Source organism: Siphateles boraxobius, unplaced genomic scaffold, assembly GCF_051911475.1.
Source record: "Siphateles boraxobius isolate OS27281-9 unplaced genomic scaffold, OSU_SipBor_1 130, whole genome shotgun sequence".
Classification (NCBI taxonomy): Eukaryota; Metazoa; Chordata; class Actinopteri; order Cypriniformes; family Leuciscidae; genus Siphateles; species Siphateles boraxobius.
Window position 1 is genome coordinate 16325763 of NW_027508734.1, and position 24568 is coordinate 16350330.

At 36.5% G+C, this 24568-nt stretch overlaps 2 protein-coding genes and 1 long non-coding RNA gene across 6 annotated transcripts; 2 read left to right on the top strand and 1 right to left on the bottom strand.

Moving 5' to 3' along the window:
• The first annotated feature begins 391 nt into the window (after nt 1–391).
• Nucleotides 392–1012, top strand: LOC143736586 (uncharacterized). Its single transcript, XR_013203495.1, has 3 exons — nt 392–456; nt 613–678; nt 804–1012. It is a non-coding gene; the product is annotated as an uncharacterized LOC143736586 (long non-coding RNA).
• Nucleotides 1013–1097: 85 nt separating this feature from the next.
• LOC143736587 (uncharacterized) lies at nt 1098–3913 on the top strand. Its single transcript, XM_077227270.1, has 5 exons — nt 1098–1549; nt 1792–2009; nt 2097–2259; nt 2641–2750; nt 3280–3913. The coding sequence occupies exons 2-5, from the start codon at nt 1830–1832 to the stop codon at nt 3793–3795; spliced, it is 969 nt and encodes a 322-aa protein (XP_077083385.1). The 5' UTR covers nt 1098–1549; nt 1792–1829; the 3' UTR covers nt 3796–3913.
• A 1702-nt stretch (nt 3914–5615) lies between these two features.
• Nucleotides 5616–24359, bottom strand: pik3c3 (phosphatidylinositol 3-kinase, catalytic subunit type 3). Of its 4 annotated transcripts, none has more exons than XM_077228161.1 (26): nt 24234–24359; nt 18100–18288; nt 17333–17476; nt 16100–16229; nt 15716–15742; nt 14000–14086; nt 13784–13879; nt 13176–13247; nt 12453–12557; nt 12280–12372; nt 11625–11810; nt 11165–11310; nt 10912–10990; nt 10740–10807; nt 10514–10619; nt 9647–9763; nt 9436–9567; nt 9226–9354; nt 8962–9031; nt 8814–8878; nt 8309–8393; nt 8162–8236; nt 7904–8072; nt 7723–7813; nt 7499–7624; nt 5616–5885 (listed from the first exon to the last, which is right to left on the bottom strand). In XM_077228161.1, the coding sequence occupies exons 1-26, from the start codon at nt 24335–24337 to the stop codon at nt 5871–5873; spliced, it is 2706 nt and encodes a 901-aa protein (XP_077084276.1). In that variant the 5' UTR covers nt 24338–24359; the 3' UTR covers nt 5616–5870. The 4 variants fall into 4 exon arrangements, with proteins under 4 accessions (XP_077084276.1, XP_077084278.1, XP_077084277.1 ...); XM_077228163.1 differs by lacking the exon at nt 24234–24359 and adding an exon at nt 20736–21116; XM_077228162.1 differs by lacking the exon at nt 15716–15742.
• Between the last annotated feature and the right edge of the window lie 209 nt (nt 24360–24568).

Consider the following 24568-nt stretch of genomic DNA (forward strand, 5'->3'; position numbering starts at 1 on the left):
CGTATTAGAATTATTTCTGAAGGATCGCAGGAATGAATAGGTTTAATATTTTACATTTAAAAATGTGCTAATTAAGCTAAATACAATACATTCAAATAGACAACAGTTAATTTTTTATATCATAAATGAATCAATTAAGTGCAGCCTTGGTGAGCATAAAATATTTATTAAAAAAATTATTCTTATCTGTAATAGGTTGTAAAATAATTCTGAATTATAGTGTTTATTATAAATTGTTAATGATTATATAATGATGGATCATGATATGATTGTCATTTTTGCTACCAGAGAGTGCTTTTGTTCTCTTCCTCCTGTTTCCTCTCTGCAGTGGGTTTAGTCCCTGTGTGGTTTTGTGGCATAGTCTAGTGAAGCTGTGACATCTGTCCTTTTCTCACTTTATCTGCTCACCCACTGAAAGTAAGAGCTAATGAAATCTCTCCCATTCCTCTGTTTAAGGTAAATCTTTCTATGTGAGTGTTCGTTTGTTTGTCATTATAAATTTGTAATATTAATATCATAATATAAATATGTTGTCGGTCAGCTTTGTACAGATATTATCAGCTATGGCATTTTGATAAATACAGCTTCTTTTCCCCTTAAAATAACGTGGAGGTGTGGGGATGCCTGTCACTGCCCTAAACTTGTTGGAATATTTTTTTCTGTTGATGTTTAATGTAGGTGAGTGTATATTTTTATATATTTTTTGTTTCTCTTGCTTTCTGTATTTGTTCATGCTTTCACATCTGTGATATAGGTTACACAGACAGGTGCAACATGTTCTTGTTTCCATGTGTTTCTTTTAGAGACTGTGCTCTCTGTCTGTGATGTCGGAGTCCGTACAATCGATTTGGGATGCCATCTTGAGTGGAATTGCCCTGATGCCAACCCTAAGACGACTTATACTGTCCAGACCAAGACACGTGGGTAAGTCTCATCTACACACAAAAGAATAGGTTTAGAAACACATGAGTAACTGAATGACGTGGAAGATTTTGTTTATAGGAGAAATGAGAGTCAGAAGCAGAGAGCAGTAGAGCGCTTGGCTGAGAGATGAAACTGTGTGTGGTTTTGCAGAAAAGCCACAGTCAAACACAATCCGGGCTTATTGCCCCATAGCAGATAGGCTATTGTTATGGCTTCAGGCACGCTGTTGGTTTCCTCTGAATTAGAATTGAAAAAGAAAATGACTCACAAGCGATCAAGCTCAATTTGCTCGCTCTTTACTTTTAAAAAAAAAATCACGCCCAATGGAAGAGTTGCGTTTTTAAGTAAGTGGAAGTCAGAGATATTTGTTTGTTTCACACGGTTTTGAATGGCCGGATGATCACCATAAAGAATTTTACGGCATCTTCATAAAGGGCTCTTGATATTGTGTGTTTGTGTTGCAGTACATCATGGGAAAATGTTTCACACTGCATCCAGATTTTCCAGCAAAGCTGTGATCTGACACATGTCTTTCCAAACATACACACCTACAACTTCATCAGTCTGAGATCAGAAGATTTTCCCGGGCTGAATGGATCTCTGCTCTGTGACCCTTTGAATGACTGTCAGTATTAAACCTCACCAAAATTTAGGAAAATTGTGCAAAGCTTGAAGCTTAAAAACAATTGCATTTAATAAACATTGTTTTCTTTTAAAAAAGCTACAGACATGCATTCACTAATATTAGATAATGTGTCAAAACATAAATGAAGGCCATCTGTTGATAACTAATTTACATAATTAGACAAGAATTTGTTGCAATTTCTCAAAAAGTGTTAAGATAAATACGTTCTCTTTTTTTGCCAGCTTTTGCCACATTCAGCCCCCCCAACATTATCATCTCCATGGACAATGGAAGTCTGTGGGTGACGGTAAATTTTCCCTGTCTTCCATCCGAAATCTGCACAACTTACGATTATAATGAAGAAGAGAAGGAGATGGCTTGCCTCTGCCCCATAAATGACTTTAAAAACATCTTGGCCACAGTCACGCTATACAACAAACAGAAGCTCTCTGACAGACAGGTGCACAGCTCTCATCTTCACATCCCTTTAACCCTATTTTACCGTTTTGGTTAAATGGAGCGTTCAGTTGTTTTATTTTTCTTGAAGACACGCACTGCTGAGGTGATCGAGGAAAACCCACTCAAAGTGGAATTTGGTTTTCTTCTACCAGGGCAAATGTACTGTGCTGTGGCCAACTTCACAGCTGAAGGTGTACTGGCCTCCTCTCCCACGAGCCTCCCGCAGTGTGTTTACATACCAGCAAACACTGGTGTGCATCATTCTACACAAGTGTTTGTACTTATTTTGTGGTGTAAAGATGCAGTAAATGCTGGGTAGATTACTTACAAATTGTAATCGGTTACTAATTCCAAATTACATGACAAAAATTGTAGTTGGTTACGAAATCCATTATAATTCATTAATTCTCTCAACTATTTTTTATATTACCTTAAATGTGTAAATAATTTACCGCTATTGTGAGAATGACGTTATTGTGTCTGATTATGTGTATTTTTAAAAAAGTAATGTAATTACAAGTACTTAATTTTTGGAATCTAATTACTACCCAGCACTGGATGCAGTACACATTTATTTGCATATGTTTGGTCAGTGTTTGTCGTGCACTAATGTTAGTGTGTGTGTTCTTCAGAAAGCCTCATCGCCATGATTGTGTGTGCTGTTCTCATTGCTCTTGGCCTAGTGATATTTCTGCTCTGGAGATACTGTGCACCTTCTGAACGTCCCTTGCCCAGATCTTTGGTACTGGATTTTATGTTTCAGCAATATTAAAACTTCAGGAATCACAAAATCAATTGTGGTTAATTAATTTAATCACTACACCCAATTCAAAGTTTGAAAACAAGAATCTATGTTTATAATTACAGCTGAAATACCAGAAATAACACAGAAGATGAAAAAATGTCACGTTTACAGTTACTCCTTCAGCAGGAGTATTAGAAGTGTTTAGTCGTTTTCTTGTAATTTAATGTCAGTGTAATTAAAGACAAAGTATAGTGTTATAAATGGGCATTATTTATTTTTTAAAACAGATTTACAGTGTTATATAGTGCCGAAATGTGTCAGTCTGTAATAAGGGTCCATATCAGCACTTTTGGAACCCTAGCCATCCAGTCAAATTAGACTTTGATAATAAAACCAGTTACTCAAAGGAGTGCTCCAAAACCTTCTAATGCAGATTCAATGGATTTTATTAATTGTTGCTTGTTTAATATGTCACAAACCAGTATTAAATGCATAAAATACAAACCATTAAACATTGTTTTTCCAGGTTTTACTTCGAGACCTGGAACTTGAGAGAGAGACATTCATTGACTCCAATAAGACTGCACCACACAACGAGAGCTTTGAGGGGGACCACGTTTCTGTTGTATCCATCTGTGACTTCACACTCACGGACAACCAGTCATCTTACTACAACACCCAAAGCCTGGGCAATGGGTATTACACAAGCCCCGTCCTACACGATCCAGACTGCATTGAGGGATCTGTGGAGTCTGGAGATTTGGGCGTAGAAGTCCAAAACAACAAGTTCCATTTGTTTCCATCACATCCGGTTCTAGAAGCAAACGTGGGATGTCCATATCAGAATCAGTGTGAGGAGACAACGAACATTCCTCTGAGCTCGGTGCAAGTGAAATGCACTCAAGAGGACGAGATGTCGACTAAAGACCCAGAGCGGTATGGGGACGTTGAGATGTTCAAAACTGAATATGAGACCAATAACCATGGGTCCGAGCTAATTCAAACTATTGATGGTTGTTCTCAAAAGACTGAATACATTTAGTTTGAATACAGCTTTTTTTCTATGCATCGCCATGTGGACATTGCATGCACTCAAAAATAGAGCCAAATGAACGTGAGCTTGCAGGGGCGAGGTTTAAACTGACTAAATGATTGGAGAAGTCTTGGAGATTGGAGAAGTTTTGCTTGACAACCCAGTGAAGGCATTTTAATTAAAAAAGAAAAGAAAAGATTTGAAAGAAAAAAAAAGTAAATAAAGGAAACAGCTACATGGATGAATCATCTACAATAAGATCTATATAATGCATTTATATAGTTACAGCATATAATTTGAATTATAATTTCAGGTCAAATTTAATAGTATTTTAGTCTAGATGGCTTCTAATGGTTAGGTCAAATGGAGTTAAGCACGTATGCCTTTACTGCAGAGTGAAATGTGTCACTTCTTGCACGTTTCTCATGGTCAAATGTCGCTGACCTGAATCTAGCAGTCATTATTACTGCCAACACACAATTCAGTGACTCACTCAAAACAGCAGAGCGCTATAAATCCTTATTCTGTCCGGGTAACTGTGAGTACGGTATGGTTTCTGTATGGCTCGATTCATTGTTTTCATTTTTGTTTTTTGCTCCATATTTTTTACTTCTGACTCAGAGTTGCCCCATTTCGACTCTCATTCTCTTCGGACCATGTCTCACAGCTAACCACGCTAAGGTGCACAATTTCTGCTGATGATGTCGTTTCTCTGGAACATTTATGGAAACGCTCCCAGGAACCGAGTGTGACTCTAGGTTCTGGAAAATGTAGCATATAGTATAGCCTATGTTGCGTTGTATAGAATTATGCATGTTTTTTCTTATTCTCTCCTTTTTGAGAAAGTGTACAAGTATGTGGAGTCGACATGTACAATTCTGTTCATTTTGGTACTGTAAAAGTGAAGGGAAATTTGTTAATAAATACAGTATTTTAGAATTTTTGTTTGACTTTTCCTGAAGCCATAATCATGTGACAAATATACCAACTCCAAACTGATTTCTAAAAGCAGTTATTAACTTCCATTTCACTCAAAAGATGACTCGAGTTTTAAATGTCAAGTTTCTTGTTGACCAAAAATAGCAGTGGAAAAAAGTCTGCATGGGTTCAAGTTCAGCTTTAATAAACCACAGCCCACAAGCCTGAAAAACATGCATACAGTACATGCATATTCAACTTAGCCTAACAGAAATATCAAGAAATGCAAAATAAATATGCACTTTTTAACCAAATATCATCACTTTATAGTGTTTTGGTTTGTGTGCATGTAGTATCTTTCTTCATCAGTGGTACTGTTCATTAATTGAATGAATTTTGTAACAGTAAGTTTCTTTTAATTACAAAAACAAAATAACTGAAGATTTGCATTAAAGTTGCTCTGTAAACTAATGCTGGGTGCAAGGTTTAATCCACAGAACCTATGTAGTCTAAAAATATATATATTGAGCTATAATCTCTAAGGCATTGGCCAATTTTTTTAAATAGGCTGTGCAATAAAGTTGTATTGAATACTCCTCATAGTAAGGTGTGACTCACTAACTGACTCGCACTGTAGGAAACATGCAAAGGTTCTCATCCAGAGAAACCTTTAAAACCACCATATGTATCAGAACCACCCATTGTCATAGAAGGATGTCTCCATACAGATAACAGTCCCTAATCAACCGTTTCAAATACATATTTAACAGATTATATATATATTTTTTTTTTTACCATTCTATTGTAAAAAATTTAACCGAGACTTCGGCTACTAATATAGAATCCAAATGTTTTATGAGTGTTAAAGTAAATATACTGTCAAATTAATACTGACCAGTAAACACAAATGCTAAAGTTGGAATCTTTATTTGGCTGTCTTTTTTTTTATTTTATTTTTTTTACACATATACAGTTAATTTTATATTTTATATACAAATATATTCAGCTTAGTCAAGACCTAGTGCATGAATGGTTCACGGGGAAAACGATGTCACTAGTGTGGCCTTGGCACGTGTCCTTTTCTCCCGTCTATCATTCAGTTGTTGTTGCCGTCCATCTATCTGTTGCTCACTGATTATGTGAGAACCAGGCTCCATGACATCACCTCATCTGCGCCAATACTGTGGATTTGAAATATAAAACATTAGTAAAAGTCCAATATGTCAGCTATGCCAATCACATGGGACCGCTATTGGGCCATTTATCAGGATCTGTCAATAATCATAGCTGATTAACAAAAGTGGGAACTCTATTATAAAGCTGGAATACACTGCAAGACTTTTAAAATATGCACAGATTTTTCATAAATTGCATCATAAATTGTTAAAGAGAAAAAAATGGGCATCATACACAAAATTAATGAGGATCACCCACTAAGTTTCAAGTTGTTCGATTACACTTTATTTTGATTGTCCACTTTCGACATTTTACTAACTGTGTAACTTGTGTCAACTAACTCTCATTAATTTGCAACTACATGTCAAGTAACTTATAGTATTAGTAGTAAAGACCTATTCGGATGGGACTAGTTTTCCAATTGGTCGTTAGAGAAATTCATGTTTCACAGACGTACTTTGCGATTTTAATCTTGTCCAAATCTGCCAAGTCTGAATTTTTCTCAAACAACCTCTGTAAAAATTCTAGGGCAAATGACCTACTGTTTTTCAGCAAATTCAACGGTCCTCTGAGAAATCTAATCCCAATACGAATGCGAATGTCTGTGATCGCTGATGTGGTATTATCTAACGCTTCTGGTGTGTTTTTTGACCTACTTGAACTATCGTTTGCACACCAATCTTCAGAATACTTTAATTTAATTTCAATATGTATTGTATCCGATGAAAAAATAACATATACAATTAATGAATAGAGCCAAATCTGCAAAACTGCAAATTGAGCCAAATCTGTGAAACAGCAAAGACTGCCCATTTTAATATCACTGTCAGGTAAGAGTAAGATACTTGTCTAGATTTCACAGATGCTATAAACTCATAAAGTTTACTTAATATATTTTTTTATAATTATTATTTAAATCATACTAACATATAATAAATTAAAATACATATACGTGACGCACACACAGCACATGACCTTCTGTAATAGCCACGTCTAGAAAAAACACACTCCCACCACTGAAATGGACATGGAGATTTTAGTCCCATCCGAATTGGTACATTAAATCATAGACGTTGAGTGATAAGAATTGTAACTCAAACGTCGTTTAGAAAACTAGTCCTGTCCGAACAGGGATTAAGTTGACATGTACTTGCAAAGCTACTTGTAGTCAGTAGAATGTCTGTTGGGGAGCATCACAATAAAGTGTTAGTAGATATTATGCAAACAGTATAGTAATACTCTACAGTACAAACGTTTGATCTCTGGATGGAATCAAAGACTAAAGCTAAAAAAATTGTCTGGGCTACACTGTGATTTAGTGAAATCTTTTAACCCTGACTGCCCAAAATCTGCAGACTTGGCCTGAACTTTGGCAACTAGAGTTAATTCATCCAGACAGCAAATCAGGGGGGAAAAAATCTGAGCAAAGTTTTGTAGTGTTTTCCAGAATTTAGCAGCACAGGCCAAAAATATTGCTACCATCCATAGAAATGAGACCAGTAAAAGAACAAGTTTGTTTTGAGCAACATCATAAATCGGCCTTGTCTTTAATAGTTTCAATGCTGAATTTGCAAAAGGGAAACAAGTATTGCGTTAAAAAATGAGGAAACATACACACCTGTGCAAATTTGTGTATCTGTTCAACCACTGCAGCAAACAAAGCCCCTACACTCTCATCAATCAGACTCTGCATATAATGCACTGCTTCCTCATCTGAGAGGTCCAATCGAAACTTGTCCTGAACCTGCAGTGGGCAGGCAAAGAATGAACAGGTTAAAATCTTGTTGTTCATTTTATTCTCCCTCTGAAATTTTGGGGCCAAACATTTAGAACCACGCACACCTTTTTCACAGTTTTGTCAGGCTCCAGTGCAATGTCTGGAATGTTCGCATCCACCATCAGAGAGAACAAATTCAGAATGAGATTGGAGTATCTGCATATGAGAACCAAAACAACAAAAAAGGTTATTTTTGATTTCAAGTTAGACATATTACATATAGGAAGTAGGTCTTCTTTAACTTGCCTGCGTAGATGCAGGAAGGCAGTGTAGCACTGTTTCCTGAACTCCTGGTATTGTTCGCTCTGCATGCCCCCCATACCTTCCACCATCTCCTTGCTCAACTTCATAGGGGGTGGCAGGGGTTTAGGGTCCCGACCCAAAATATACCCAAAATCGATATGGAACAGCTTCCCTGCAAGCCAGAGATACAGATCAGCACGCCCAATCTGTTTTTTCAGTGCATAAAGTCATTGAAAGCTGTGGTGCGTTTATCGAATGTACCAGTCTTTGTGAGAAGTAAATTGTCTAGATGTCTGTCTCCAACCCCTAGGATGTAGGTGATGACACAATAGCCCGCTGAAAAGTATATCATGATTTAGTACACGCAAATTATGATTTATAAAGCTAAATAAACAAACTGAAGCTCACCACAGCTTTTAACGTATGTGTCCATGACTTCAGAGCTGATGCCATATGGCCCCTTATCATTCGGAGCGTGCTTTCGGAAGAAACTCTGCATGGAGACGTAATTAATCAAGAGAAATAAAAAAGATATGAGAGCTTTTTCTTTAGTTATATTACAAATAAACACAGAAGCATGCGTTTACTACATCCCCTATTTGGTATGTGCCAAAGCACCTTGCACCTACAATTCTATTATACAAATGTAAGTAATAAAATATTACTTTTATTTTAAAATATTAAAATACGATAGTCTTTTTTCCCCCCTATTGTTGTGATGTATATCCAAGTGAAATGGTAGTCCAATCCTATTCATGGTGGGCCACGTTCCTGCAGATCTTAGCTCCAAACTGCACTAACGCATCTGCCTGGACCCTGAAGACCTTGATTTACGGGTTAGGGTTTGAACTGAACTTTGCAGGAAGGTGGCCCTGCAGAAGCAGGACTGCAGAACTGTTTTGTATTGCATTACCTGAATGTTGCCTTCAGTCGCCAAAACTTCAGCCACAGGCACTGATTGCATAAACTGCATAAAACCTGCAGACAAATCATATGCATCTAGTGTAAAATGAAACTCTCACATGTGCATTGACTGGCTCAATAGGTGAAGCAGTACTGACCATGTTTGGTGCTGGTCGCCAGAACTTTGTATGGAGTCAACTTCAGGTCCAAATTCTCTTTCCTCAGCAACTGTTGAAGATAAGAAAGCTAACAATCAACTAAAAATTCTATTAAACTCTTTTTTTTTTTCGCAGTAGCATTATATAAAACAACGGAAAATGTTTTTTTTGTGTGTGTGTACAGGTATGTAAGAAGTCATAATGAATACTATGTGTCCTGTTGGTACTGTGTGAGGAAATGAGCTTTTAATGAGCTCTTTGGACCTTATCCATGAGTGAAATAATCTGCAGGATGAGCTGGTCCTGTCTCAGGTCATCTCCATGTTTAAAGATGACTGGATATTGCTCCCCATCTTCTGTCTTAAAGATGAGCTTTGCCGGCATCAGAGCACTCTGAAAGAGGCAAAAACTGCGGTCAGGGGTGGATGGATGCATGTGAGACTCAGTGTAATGGATATAAATGATGCACAATACCTTAAAGAGTGTTGCAGTCTCAGGTATGATGCCTTTGATGCGGATTTGGGGTTCCAGAGGGAGAGGGATGGGCTCGATCTCTGACAGATTCACCTTCTCATTATCAGCCAACAGACTCTGTAACCGCTCCGTCTGTCAAAGACAGAAAAAATGAAATGTAACAAAAAACTTTACAAAAGATTCCTCATGATCTACGGCAGATATTCCGTACCTTTTTCTTGCGGTTTCCGCTCTCTCTCTGAACAGCTTTCATGAGTTGAACTAGTCTGTCTACAAATGTCTGCTGGGAGGCCAGAAGGGAGCGCATCACTCTTACACTCTTATCACCCTGGAAATAGACATAAATCATCACATATTATTTTCAATATCTTCTATTTCAACAATTCACATCTATTTACTTTTATCAACCAATCATATGTGGCATGAATTTGCAATATAATCAGACAAAATCACTTTTTGTATGCACTTTGAAAGTACAATCTTAACTAGACGGACAAATTGCTTGATGCTGATAACTTGAGCATCATGCCTGGTTAGGTACTGTAGTGTTCAAAAGTTGTTTTTTTATTTTAGCAACTTTTATTTAGCAAGGATGCATTATATTGATCAAAAGTGACAGAAAAGACATTTATAATGTTATAAAAGATATTTCAAACAAAGTGTGTTCTGTTCATCAATCAAAGAACCCTGAAAAAAATTATTTAAGATTGATAATAATAAGAATGTTTCTTGAGCACTAAATCAGCATATTAGAATGATTTCTGAAGGATCATGTGACACTGAAGACTGGAGTAATGATGCTGAAAATCCAGCTTTGCCATCACAGGAATTAATTACATTTAAAAAAATAAATAATTATAGATATTAAAATTTAATAATATTTAAAAAAAGCAAACAGATATTTAAATCGTAATACTATTTTACTGTATTTTTGATCAAAATAATTACAGCCTTGGTGAACATAAGAGACGTCTTGCAAAAACATTAGAAAGTCTTACTGACTCCAAACTTTTGAACAGTAGTGTATATTATCAAATTAGTTTGTTGTCAGTCATGTGGGTTCAGAATGTGAAGGTACCTTGAGCAGAGCCTGACTGAACCTCCTCATTACATTGATGTACATGTCATGGGTTTTTGGGTCTCTCTGCTGGGTGTCCTGATCCTCACACTCCACTATTACATACCTGCAGTAGAAGACAATATCCAAACTACATTTTCTTTTAGTTTTAAATCTTAGATAGGGAGTCTGTGAAAATTTTTATAGTCAAGCAAGAACTGCAAAACCCCTTGATTAATGAACTCACCAATATAGATAGTTTGCCAGAGTGGAGTTTTTGCAGGCACGTGATATAAGGAAAGTGCACAGATCTTGCTGTTGATCACAGGTCATACACACCGTTAAATAATCTCCACATCCCCTTTATCTAAAATAAACTGTTTTTTTTTACATCTGCTAACTTTTTATTTTACACTTACCTCTAGATTTTCACCATCTGGTCCCTCTTTGCCTTTCTGTCCACTGGGCATCACAGGGATGGTTGATGCCATCTGGGAACTGAAAAATAAATCAGTGAGTGGAACCCTCACGTTTTTTGTTTTTCAATTTTTAATTGTTTACAATTCCAACAGTACATATATTCTGAGCATCTCTGGAAATCGTGCATGCAAAGATGCAGGGAGGGGGTTCCACATTTCACATAGACGCATGTTCTGTGAGGTTTCAGCTAACCTTTCCAGATCTCCTACTGTTGAGCTCTCTGCCAGAACCCCCGGACTGCTGTCTCTCTTACTGGCAGGCTCCAAACCACCCTGGATATCAATGAAGTTCTCATATTTCAATGCCTGTACCAGCTGGAGCAAGTACATTAGCAGATCCTATAATGAATTACAAAGAGAGATGAGGTCTGTGTGTATGGTATGGTTATTGTATGCATCACAATTCATTCTTTAAAGAGTCCGAAAAATAAGCAGAATTAAATGTTTATCCGCAGGAATCAGGTTCCTCTAATGCATGAATCTGTTAGTTGTCCCAAAAGATTCCCATTGGTAATGGTGTGCATATTTAAGGATAGTTAATACTGCATTAGAAAGTATAAAATCATTTGACGCACAAAGACGTATACTGACACATATACTCTAGATAGAAGACATACATAAAGACACAGAAACACATATACTGTAGACTTTACCTCATCGTCAGCCTGCTGCAGCCTCGCGACAGCGTAGCGTCTGACTGTGGGGTTGGAAAACTGAGAAGACAGCAGCTCCAGGGAATCCTCCACATCCATCGGCCGCCACTTTCCCAGCAGCTCCAGGGCCTGTTTGGCCTCCTGGGGCAGATCCCAGTTCACACATTTCAGGAACTTAGTCAAAGCCTAAAAACAGAGCCACAATTAGATCCTGCCTTGGAGACAGAGTAAGACTGAGACACCACCCTACTACCAATGGGGCAACACTAGTAAACATGAACATAATTTCAAATGTTTGGGGTCGGTGAGATTTATTTATTATTATGTATTTATGCTCACCAAGGCTGCATTTATTTGATTAAAAAAAAACAGTAATTTTGTGAAACAACGGGTTCAATTTTAGATATTTTAAAATGTAATTTATTCCTGTGATGGCAAAATATTTTTGCAGGATTCTTTGATGACTAGAAAGTTTAAAAGAAAAGCATATATTTGCAATAGAAATCTTTTGTAACATTATACATGTCTTTACTGCCATGTCTTTACTTTACTTTTGATCAGTTTAATGCATCTTTGAAGAATAAAAGCCTTCATTTCTTTCTTACTGATCCAAAAACTTTTAAATGGTTAGTGTACAGTACATGTGCTCACTCACCTTTTCTTGTGTGGTGAGGTAGTATCTAAACTTCCACACAAGGTCCTGTTCCTCAGAGCTTAGCTGTTTAGTGGGTGGGTAGCTCACTATGATCTATGACAGATAAATATATACATTTTAAAAACACATCTGCAGAGATGTCTTGTGGACTTCTTTTTCTCTTCATCACTAACATTGAGTTGATCACGTGTGGCTGCATTAGGTTTGAGATCGTGGTCAGACGGTCCGCTGCGCAAACTACGGGCCAGTTTATGATGCTTACTCTCCACAAGGTTCTCCTGCAACAGAAAACCAGCACCAGTAAGTACCAACTTTGTCATTTTAATTTTTTTTTCACTTTTTACAAAAGTATTTTTTACATTATCAAGTGCCAAAATATGCATCACCATTTGTGTGTAAGGCCCAGTTTACACCTGGTATTAAGATGACAAGTGGACGACGCTTCCACCACTTTCGACCGATCCCAGAGGTAGTCAAAACTCATTAGACCACTTTGCTTTTGTAGTGTAAATGCTCATATGATCGAACAGCCACAAAAGACTGGCTTCTCTCCACGGCCTACTGACCTAATGCATAAACATTATAGGGAAATGTGCTATCCAGAAAGTATTTAAACTTTGATGGCTGAAGACCCAAGTTTGGTTTGAAGATGAAAAATTCCTGAACACGCACTCACCCTCCCCCTGAATAAATCAGGACAGAAGTAATTTAAGGGGGAAAAAAGAGATTAAAACACCAGGTGTAAACGGGAATGTGTCTCCCTCGTCTACTTGTGATCCGATCGACCAAAACACATCTTAATACCAGGTGTAAACGGCATAAGACACACATTTATCATAGATTTTCAAACCAATGAACCCAAGTTAACTGACTTTTTTGTTTTTATTTCCACTCACCATGCACATCTGTGGGTCTGGGACTTTCACAATATCTGAACTGGTTGGCAAAGGGGAGGAATCATCAGCATCCTGAAAAGAGAGTCACTCAAATTTAGAGTCTTTTAACTACACTCCTTTTAAATTTTTTGATTAATCAATGATTTAAAGTCAAAATAATAAAGGCATTCACAACCCATTTTACTTCAAAAAAGTAAAAATGTATTTTTCTAAAACTGTAAGTTGGGGCTTGTTTTTACCCATTTAAAAATGATAAGATTGTTAAAGTATTTATTTCTGACTGCTAATTTGCAGTTGGAATTGTGTGGGACTGCTTCCCTCCTGAAAATGTTTTTTGACACGAATAACCGTCAAGTTCAAGTTCATTAACCACATTAAATAACTCTATTAGCAATTGGTAAGATTTTTTAAAAACTGCTTTACCAACAACAAGCATATTCTAAAAATGCTTAAATAGTCATTTGGCTATTAGTTAACATTAACAACACAACCTAGTAAAGCAGAGCTGATACATTTTGATGAATCATGCATTAACAGGGAAAGTAAACAGGGTTATTTTGAATCAATTTTGACTTTGTAGCAAAAGATGTAGTTAAAAATGGATATACCTTTTCGTAATAGACAATGCTGTATTCTCGTTCGCCAGTTTTGACACGGGGGAATTCCACCATAAGGTACATGAAATTAGAGCTACGTTTCTCACTCTGTAGATTAAAAAAACATATTGTTTGACATATTGTGTTTTTTAGTTTGGGCTCTACAAAGAGGTTACAAAAATTATAGTGATGTCGTATCATGACACCGTTTACCCCAAACCCACTCACCTCATTGATCATCTCAATCTCTCTGAAGGTCAAGCGATCCAGCCAGTCTACTTTAACCATGTGACCCTGACGATGAGCTTTTGTTAGCTGGGAAAGACAGAAAGGCAAAGAAAGAGAGAGGAAAACTTAAAGAAAAAGACATGTTTCGAAGACCAGTAACACTAATACCTTGTGTGCACAATCCTTTAGCCAATCATATGACAGTGGCGTGTCAGCCAGCAAGAGCCTCAAACACAAAAACGCCCATTAGCAAGTGAGAAGATTCAGTGGTTGCCAGTACAAAGTAGTAGCACACCAAGATGACTCAGCCCTTTCTAAACAAACAGTTAGTAATAGTTAGTACAATAACACATCTCATCTAAAGGCCATCAAGAGTCTAAGAGGACTTTGTTTAACCAGCCATACTTGTGTTTTAGTGGCTAAACATAATATCCACGACATTTCAAGGAATGTTCCCAGTTCCAAACAAGTTAAGCTTTGTCAACGGCATCCACACCAAATCATTCTGACTTAGATGAATTATCCAGCACAACAATCTTTTTATTGAATCTTTAGATTCTTCTAAATTGTCCGTTTGATGTAGAACTGTTTTTCTGTAGATGAACATTTGGTTATACATTACAGACACTAAACAGAGGTTTAGGCAAGCGTACCAGCTTTTACATGGCCATAACATGAGTTGAAACAGTTAGTTGAAAGATATTGTTAAAAGGGCTCAAGTTGCATCAGACGTGCCATATTTTTTAAAATTAATTTATAGTAGAGCTACACGATTCTGTTTTTTTTGTTTTGTTTCACGATTCTGAATAGACCACTAAAACAAAATAACATGCAATTTACTAGAGGTTCTGATAAAATGTTAAATGCTCAAATTATATAAATTAAATTAAAAATATTTAATGAATTTTAATGAATTTTTAGAAAATTGGTTTGTTTGAATGAATAAACAATTGATTCAATGACTCACTCATAAAGACTCAACATTTTTAAACAAATCTCTTGAATGATTCAATGACAAATACATTTTTTAACAGTCAATTGTCACCAACTACTGGTGTAATGATGTAATTGATGCAATCTTTATTTTGATCACTACTCTAGACATCAGTGTTTATATATTTTATGTTAATTTGAATTATTGTCACATAAATAAAGATACTGTGTGGTTGAAAAGACTTTTTGTGAAGCTGTTTCAAATCTATACATGACAACTGCTCTCTCAGCACCAACGCAGATTTAGATGTCCGCTGTGAATGTACTTGTCTAAGGTTTAGTAGACATAGCCGAATCCTTGTCATTAAGAAATACGATTGCATGGGTGTTTTCATCGGTATCACGATCTTTTAACGATTAATCGAGCAGCTCTAATTTATAGTGTTATAAAAAGCGTTTCTCAATTCCCCTGAACACTTGGTCTGCTTTATAACATCTTTACTGCTGCACATAAATTCTCAAAAACAAAAATGAATATAAAATGTTAAATAAAAAAATTGGTTAGGGGAAACAATGTCCAAAATGTCAGTGCTTGAAAGTCCAAAACACACAGGAAATTATATACTTATGCTATTTGTGAAAATGTGGGTCAAATTTAACAAGCCAAGTATGGAACCCATCCTATATCTTGCCCAAAAATATGAGACAAGCACACACTCATACAAACACATTCATACATACACACACACTCGGCATTCCTGTCCCGTTTTCTCTCATACTCACGTCACTAAGTATCTCCAGGTCTGGGCCCTGGAACAGAGGGCAGTTAAAACATGTCCTCTTAGAGAACACACACACACACGCACACACACACACACACGCACACACGCACACACGCACGCACACACGCACGCATACACCGCACGCATACACCGCACCCATACACCGCACCCATACACCGCACTCACTCACAACACCCAAACATTTTCAATTCTCATTCTTTCCAAAAACTGGGTAATCTATAAACACAAACAGCACATCCATCTATCCCACCTTGCCACCCACTTTTCATTTAACTAATCCCTCAAGTGCAGTAACTGTCCACAGGCATATTTCTCGCCTTTCTGTCTCAGTTGGGCTTCACCACTCCCCAATCCCTCAACTGACCTTGGCTAGGCGGCCCATCTGGTCCTCTGACAGAGTGCTGCCTGTCCTTCCTGGTGTACTAGTGGGCTCACTGCCATCACCCTCCACGCCCGGCCACACCTTCAGATCATGCATGCCCTGCCGGAACATTCTGGTAGACAGAGGGAGAGAAGAAGAGAGATGAAGAAGGATAAGGGATTCCCCTTATTAGATGTAAAAGAGGGGTGGTGTGCAAACTTCTGTGGAAAAAATGTCAACAAAAAAAAACATCAAATTTGTCTCTTTAACAATCTCTTCCATAAATGATTAAGAACACCTCACTGACTATATTAACATGCACAGATTTGTATTAATTTGATATAATCACAGTTTCTGAATGCTGGTTATATGTAATTTAAATTCTGGATTACAATTTATCATGCGAGTGAAGATATGAATTATATGTATTCTGAACAAAATTTCAAAAGAGTGTTACTATAATTGCAAAAGACCAGTTTCTGTATTTACCAATTATGCATTCTAGTGCATAATTGGTAAATTTTATAGAAAGCCTTCTTCTTATGAATTAGAATGCAGGATGCTTCATTTTAATTTTGCACAAATATATCATGTCCAACTGTCCTTCAAAAACTAGACATATCTAGAAGAGAGTATGTAGCAAAGATTGGTGGGCCAGAATTGCACTGCATTTCACATGCACTGCATTTTCACATTTTATTTTTTAATGTTTTTGAAAGAAGTCTCTATTGCCCACCAAGACTACAATTATTTGTTAAAAAATAAAGTTTTTTTTATATATTTTAAAATGTAATTTATTCCTGTGCTGGCAAAGCTAAGTTTTCGGCAGCCATGTGGAATTTTTTTGTGGAAACCATGACATTTATTTTATTTTATTTTTTATTCTTTGATGAATAGAAAGAACAGCATTTATTTTATATCATTATTTTGTAAAATTATAATCCTATTAACTGTCACTTTTGATCAATTTTAAGGCAGCCTTGCTGAATAAAAGTAAAAAAAATAATCATATTGACCCCAAACCACTGAGAAATATTTGAAACTGATTGTGATAGTAGACACATTTAAAGGTTTTCAAAACAATTATTCTGATATTCAACAGATTATTTAAGTTTCTTTTAACCATAGATGCATTTCATTCAAATAGAGCTCAATCACATGACATTTTCAGGTGTTTACATGAAGGCTAATGAGGTACACACATAGATAATTTCTGATGGAACAGTAGACCTTTACCCATATTTCCCAAACAGGGTGACTGTAGTGCCCCCAACAGGTGTGGCACGGCCGGGTCCATACACATCCCAAACAGTTAGAGTCACCTGGGCACTCTGAGGCAGGTCAGGGTACTTCACTGGCAATCTAAGCCACTCGTTCCAGCTGCGAAGAAGAAAAAAACAGGATAATAATGTGACAAAACAGATGACTCAGTACAGTCAACAAACAAAATCTGAAGGTATTAATGTTTTTTTTCTAAATCATGAAAATTATTTATACTTGTCATGTATCTGTGTAAATATGTGAAAGGATGACAAAGGTATTAAAATATATAGGTATATATCTCAGCAACACATCTCTGGCATATTTTGTTTGGTTTCCTGCTCTGACTCATTACTGGTTCACACTTGCATAAAGTGAGCCACAGTGTGAGATATGGATTATTCGTTAAAAATAAAGTTTTTTTTCAGCCATGTGGAAAGTTTTTGTGGAAACCATGATATTTTTTTCTTTTCTTTTAAATTCTTTGATGAATAGAAAGTTCAAAAGAACAGCATTTATTTGATATAATTATTTTGTAAAATTATAATCCTATTAAATGTCACTTTTGATCAATTTTTAATGCAGCATTGCTGAATAAAAGTAAAAGTAAAAAAAAAAACAATATTGACCCCAAACCAGTGAGAAATAATTGAAACTGATTGTGATAGTAGACCGATTTAAAGTTTTCATAAAGTGAGCCACAGTGTGAGATACGGAGATTAACCGTTGTTAAATGTACTCACTTCCAGCGAGTGCTGAAGGCCTTGTAAGACGTCCGTACTGGCAGAGCGAGTGGCTTGCCCTCAGCAAACACCTGACAGGTGACGTACAGGTCGGAGCAGCTCTCCTGATAGAGTCCTGAGAATCGCAGCATGGGGTCCTCGAGCAGAGATTTATAGCTCTTCTGCTCTCTCTTGCCCTCTAGACTGCCTCTGCAAAAGCAAACACAAACGAAAGGCTATTTTTGCTCAGTCAGCACACAACATAATGTCAAGATATTTGGGGTCTAAATTTCAGCTATTTGACCAATGATTTCCATGACTTTTCCACCCCACATTATACTCACACTCACTGACACTAGTTGTAAGTACTTTCATTTGTGGAACAAAAAACTATTTTGAATTTAATGAAAGTAAATGGTGAATATGGCTCATAAAGGTAAAAGGATTATAGAATTTTAACTGTAAACACTTTATAACAAAACATGTTTTTTAGTAATTTACTTTGGAGATATGTTAACACTACTGATACACTAAGATTTTTTAAAATGTTTTTAAAAAGTTTCTTATGCTCACCAAGGCTGCATTTTTTTAGACAAAATACAGTAAAAACATCAATATTATGAAATATTATTACAATTTATAATGAATGTTTAAAATGTTTTCCATTTTAAATTGAAAAGGTTTTTCAAAAAATAAATTTCTATTTTTAAATGTAATTTATTCCTGTGACACTGAAGCTGAATTTTCTAAATCATTCTAATATGCTGATTTGGTGCTCAAGAGACATTTCAATCACAGTTGAATTTTTTTTTATGCATAAAGGGATAGTTCACCCAAAAATGAAAATTCTGTCATTAATTACTCACCTTCATGTCATACAAAATCTATAAGACATCCGTTCATCTTCGGAAAACAAATGAAGATCTTTTTAATGAAATCGTGAAAGTTTTCTCACGAATGAGAACCTCTATTGCAGCCCGAGAAAGGTATTAATGACATAATTTAAGTAATCCATGTGACTCCAGTGATTTAACCTCCTATTTACGAAGTGATGCAAGTGCTTTGTGCAACAACAAAAAAAACCATAATTTACCTCTTTATTTACAAAATAATAAGCATGTGTTGTGTTGACGCGAAAGCAGAAGTTGATGCCGTGAACGCGCGATTGAGATTAATATTTTGAAGAAGAAAAGAAGTGGAAAATGATATTATTTGTGCAAACAAAGCACTCATGTTGCTCCATAAAATTGAGGTTAAATCACTGGAGCCACATGGATTACTTTATAGATGTCCTTACTACCTTTCCCTGGCTTGAAAGTGGTAGTTGCATAGTCAATGGAGAGAAAGACAGCTCACATGAGCATGAGTAATTAATGATAGAATTTTAATTTTGGGTGAACTAACCCTTTAATATTTTTGTAATAAAAGTATTAATTTGTTTCAGTTTTGTTGATGTGTCCAATACTCTAAGCGTTAGTGCAACGCTTGTGCGAACGCTATTGGTGTTCGCAAGCATCTAAAATACGTAACATGCACTTTTTAAAAATGTTTTACTTAGACATTAACATTCCTTAAAGGACTTTTTTTATTATTCCTATCTCACACTTAAAGGTACAGTTTACCCAAAAATGAAAAAATTGGTCATCATTTACTCACCCTCATGTTTTTCCAAACCTGTATTAGTTTCTATCTTGTGCTGAACAAAAAAGAAGATATTTTAAAGAATGTTGGTCACCAGAAGGTTGCCGGCACCCTTGGTATTTTCTTTACTATGGAAGTCAATGGCTACTGTCAACTGTTTGATTACCAACATTCTTTAAAATATCTTCTTTTGTGTTCAGCACAAGAAAAAAAGCTAATACAAGTTTGGAACTTTGCAATGAGGCAAAATGTTCATTTTTGGGTGAACTATCCATTTAAATTATGAAGGTCAGCCCTGTCAAATCACCCCGTTATTTCAAGTGCTTCACATGGTGACAGCTCTTCTTCATGCAGTTTGGCTTCACTGTCTTATGATGAGGTCTTGCGTAAACGTTTGCTCACTAGCACCATGGGATTTGTCTGTCCTTCTAACGTAATGCAACACACACACACACACACACACACACACACACTGAAATTAAACTGACTCCATTATGCGCGCGTGTGTGCAGCCGGACAAAAACTAGGGGTCAGAAGAATAATTTATGATCCACACGCGGACAGAGACTCGTTAAGATCGAGGGCAAAAGGAGAATGATGTCAATAGACAGATGACAGCCCTAAAACACAACAGCTCTCGCTGGACTCGTGTTAACACTTCATTCTTCTGACTCAGTGTTGCCATGCTAGTTTTGGTAAACATCACAAAAACAACGATTTGATATAACGGAGGCAAGAGTCTTCCTTTCTACTTTTAAAATATAAATGTACTACATTAGGTCCTCTATTTAGGGAGATTTGGTGATTTTGTCTTTGACGAAGTAGACAATATATTTAAAAACAAACTATTAAATTACATAGAGTAGATATAGATGCATATGACGCACACCACATCTTCCAATAAGACGAGCGATGTTTCTATGAGCAATGAGCTGTTACTCGATCTCTGTTGACATTCTGCTGGTTTTGACAGTTCTGCAATCAAGACAATGACTAAGGACCAGAAACATACTCACATTTTCAGTTGGACGTTTATGTCTAAATCGCAACTATACACATAGTTAAACTTGTCTGTGTCCATCTTCAGTGATCGACGAAGTGTTATGCAAAACCGTAGTGAATAAAACGAAACGCATATAAAAGAAAACTGCAGATTTGTCAGGCGATGGAAGATCAACTGCAGGGCCTAACGTTATACCAAAGACCCTGCACTAGATCTGCAGGTGTTTTTGCTTTTCGTAACAGTTTATACTCTTGATATAACTTCGCCTGAATAATGACAACCAATATGGTCGGTCAAAAATACTAGCAGTCTTAATTTAAGACAACAATAAAGTTATAATGAACATCTGACGGTTTTCATCGCGTCCGCTTTTAGAAAGGAAAACATTAGAATCAAGACGTAAATAATCGATGTCAAGTTGTTCGATCGCGCAGCAGCTTGTTTTGACTGAGCGGATCAGAAATGGCTTATTTGGTCTGGTGAATCCTGTCTATGGGTGAATCTTTGTGACTTCCTGTTTGGTTTAACAACGGATAGTAAAAGAGGACAATTTTTGTAATGCGTTTAAAAGTCCTCTTGAACTGCATATTAGTTGTACAATGAGAATAGTTATTAGCATTGGTAATTCTGAGCTTAAAGTGGATTAAGGCAAGACATTGAAGATCATAGAAATATCTATTTTTTTATATAAAACTCATCTGATTTAGTTTCATTTGTTTAAATATGTTTAATTAATTTAATTTAATTATGTACTGCATTTTATGAATGCCATTAAAGAGGATACATTCATTATGTCATGTGATGTTGTAGCTGTTTAGCATCTATTTAAACAAACTATTGTGGTTTATCTTTTTATCTGTATTATCTAAGGAAAATAAGGGTCTCAGATAACTGGACACAAGTTCCCCCTCTTAGTAGATGACTGTTTTCTGTAGCCAAATGCTGTGAGAAAGAACTAGTGAATTATGCTTATTTCTGTAATCAAGTTCAGGCCTTGGGAAAGTCTAAATAGGGAGTCAAATAAAATGTTTAAAATTAAAAATTATTTACAAGCATAAGGTATCATATTTTGGGATATTGATGAAGATCGAAGAGGATGAAGTTGAACCAGAAGCATACATTTATGGTAAAAGGAAGTAGGAGGCCTTATGATAATCTGTTCATTTGTTAATACAATCAATTCTGAAAGTCTTTGTTCTATGATACATTGATATGACAAGAAATATGAAAAGTGTATCTGATCAATAAACTTTCAAGGTGGTGTCTCATTCTTCCCACGTGTGCCCGCATGGATCTGAAGCAGAAGACGGAAAAACAGAGCAAAGTTTGTAGGAAGATATTAAATAATGAATACATTTTTTTTTTTTTGAGAGTTTGCCAATACAAGAAATTGTTTTCGACACTCAACTCATTGTGTGATTATTTAACAAGCTCGGATTTACTGTGAAACCAGTTGGTTATGGGCTTTGTCAACCATTCTGAACAGCAGGTGGACAAGTCCTTTGCAATTGCTATCTGTCTTTTGGGTGCATGAACATAATGCTCTCCAAGTATCTTCTCCAATGCAATGAACATTGTATTGGTGTGTTTGTGTATATAGGCACCAAAATAGGTTGTACTTCCTAAAAATGTCATCTCTCTTCACATAAAGTGTTTCTTGCCATCATTTGCAAGGGCAGAAAATGAACCGAGCCAATAAAATGATTGAAAAAACAAGCTGTTCTTTGCTTTTAATTTACATCCGTTGGCAGCTTGGCATCCGACCACTTGCATCCAAATCTTAGTGCAACCTTGGGTCCCCCTGCACATTAGTGTGTGGTTATGTAATAAATGGTGATGAGTCAGACTGCACAACAGAACAGGACCGCAGTCCATTACATCCTCCGCTCGGGACTCAAGAGCTGTTAAAGAGGATAAGGCTCATTGCCACCCCTCATGTGTTCCGAACACTCACAGAGGGGGCTCTGCTTCCTTGCTCCCAAGTTTAAGGCCAAATTCATTTGAGCTGAAGCCAAAGGGCAGATGCACTCTTGGGATGATGAAGGTTTCCACTGGCTAACAGGTCTGAATGTTTGTTTTCAGGAATTTCTTATGACCAATCAACAATTGCTCATATGATGGATTGAGTATTTGCAGGTGTGATCAATCTTAATTATGTGCAATGCATCTTTGCATTTTTTTTTTATCATTAATAAAAATGGGTTGTCAAATTTAATTCATTGTAAACTAAACTAAAATGCTTTCGTAGAATCAAAAGATTGATTCAAATTAAAGACTGAATTGAACAAAAAAGCTTTATATGAGGCAAAAATGAACACATTTGTATTATTTAGGTTTTTTGCTTATTAATTTATTATTTTGGTTTCAATTTTATACATCAGTGATTTGCAACAAGGGGTACTTAGAGAATTTTGCTTTGTTAAACTATGACTTTTTGAATTAAATATATACGGTATGTCATTGAAATTGTATTCAGGGTGCGAATAACGGGGGTCTGACCCCTGAAGGCCATTGTGTAATTCGTACCCTGTTTGTATTGTAATTTAATATGTGTAATAATAAATGTGTTGTAACTTTTTGCACTTCAACAACAGGTGTTGTTTTTAAATGTGCTGTTAACTGTGATCGAACATTCAGTTCCTTTTTTAAAAAGAGGCGCGTAATCTTATTTATACTTGTGCTGTCTTTTTTACAGCGATAGGCTATACCTATTAGAATTCGATTCTGGGCAAATAATCCTATTTTCCTAGAATTGCATTACTGGCTACATAAGACATAAGTTGGGAAACGGTGGGATAGGTTACCAGGTTTGATAAAATGATTTAACATGCATGCTACCGAAACCAACTGTACCTGTTGAATAGACTAATTCATACTAGCACTTTTAGTTACTCCTTCCATTTAACAACAATTACCAAAGATAAATTGCCAACCACAAAAATAAGAACTTCTACCCAAATGGCCTTCTGGCAAATTTTTAGCTCTTATTTTACACAAATCATGTCCTATGAGGCAAAAATGTTTAAATACTACACCAGTTCTAACGTTCAACCAGGGGTAAACAAGTTCAGAATGTACGACCAGAGCAGAGGAGAGACTGTGAGTCACTTTGTCCAAACTGAGGTGCTAGTCAGAGCCATAGAGCAGTAGTACAACATGCTGTACACCGGGAGGAGCTTTCAACAACTTTCAGACTACTGTGGGGTGACACAGGCGTGAATGCTACAAACAGACTTTGTGGTACCCTAAGGCCTCCTTGGAAAACGCCTGTTTCTTCTATCGCAACTTTTTCCATCTTGATAGCAAAGATGACGAGAGATGAGCTAATGTGCGAACTAGTATTATGTAATGTTTGGTTCTGGCTCAAAGAGCATTACCTTCTCGGCATCCGCTCAAAGCCTAATCCCTCGCGCTCGACATCTATCTAGAAATCCTTCCTTAACTACAAAAAAACATATTTCAGGAATATATTACATCTTCTTTGGTCATAAACACACACACACACACACACCTGCAGCAGTTGTGCAATAAACGTCCAAATCTGCCTTTATGAGCTTCCTCCTGCTCATGAACATCTTCAGCTGGACAAGGCCCATGTGAGGTCATCACAGCCATGACATCATCAGCATGAGCTCGGTCCAAAGAAGCAGATGAAGGTTATGGCAACATGAGGACCACAGTTGTGATAAATGCCTGTGTTTGAAGATCATCTAGTTACGGTGTTGTTGAGAATCACCATTTGACCCTCCACAGTTTTGTTCAAGAATGTGTGACAAAATATTGACGGTTAACTTATCATTTATACTACCAGTCAAAAGTTTGGAATAATTAAGATTTTTGTAGTGT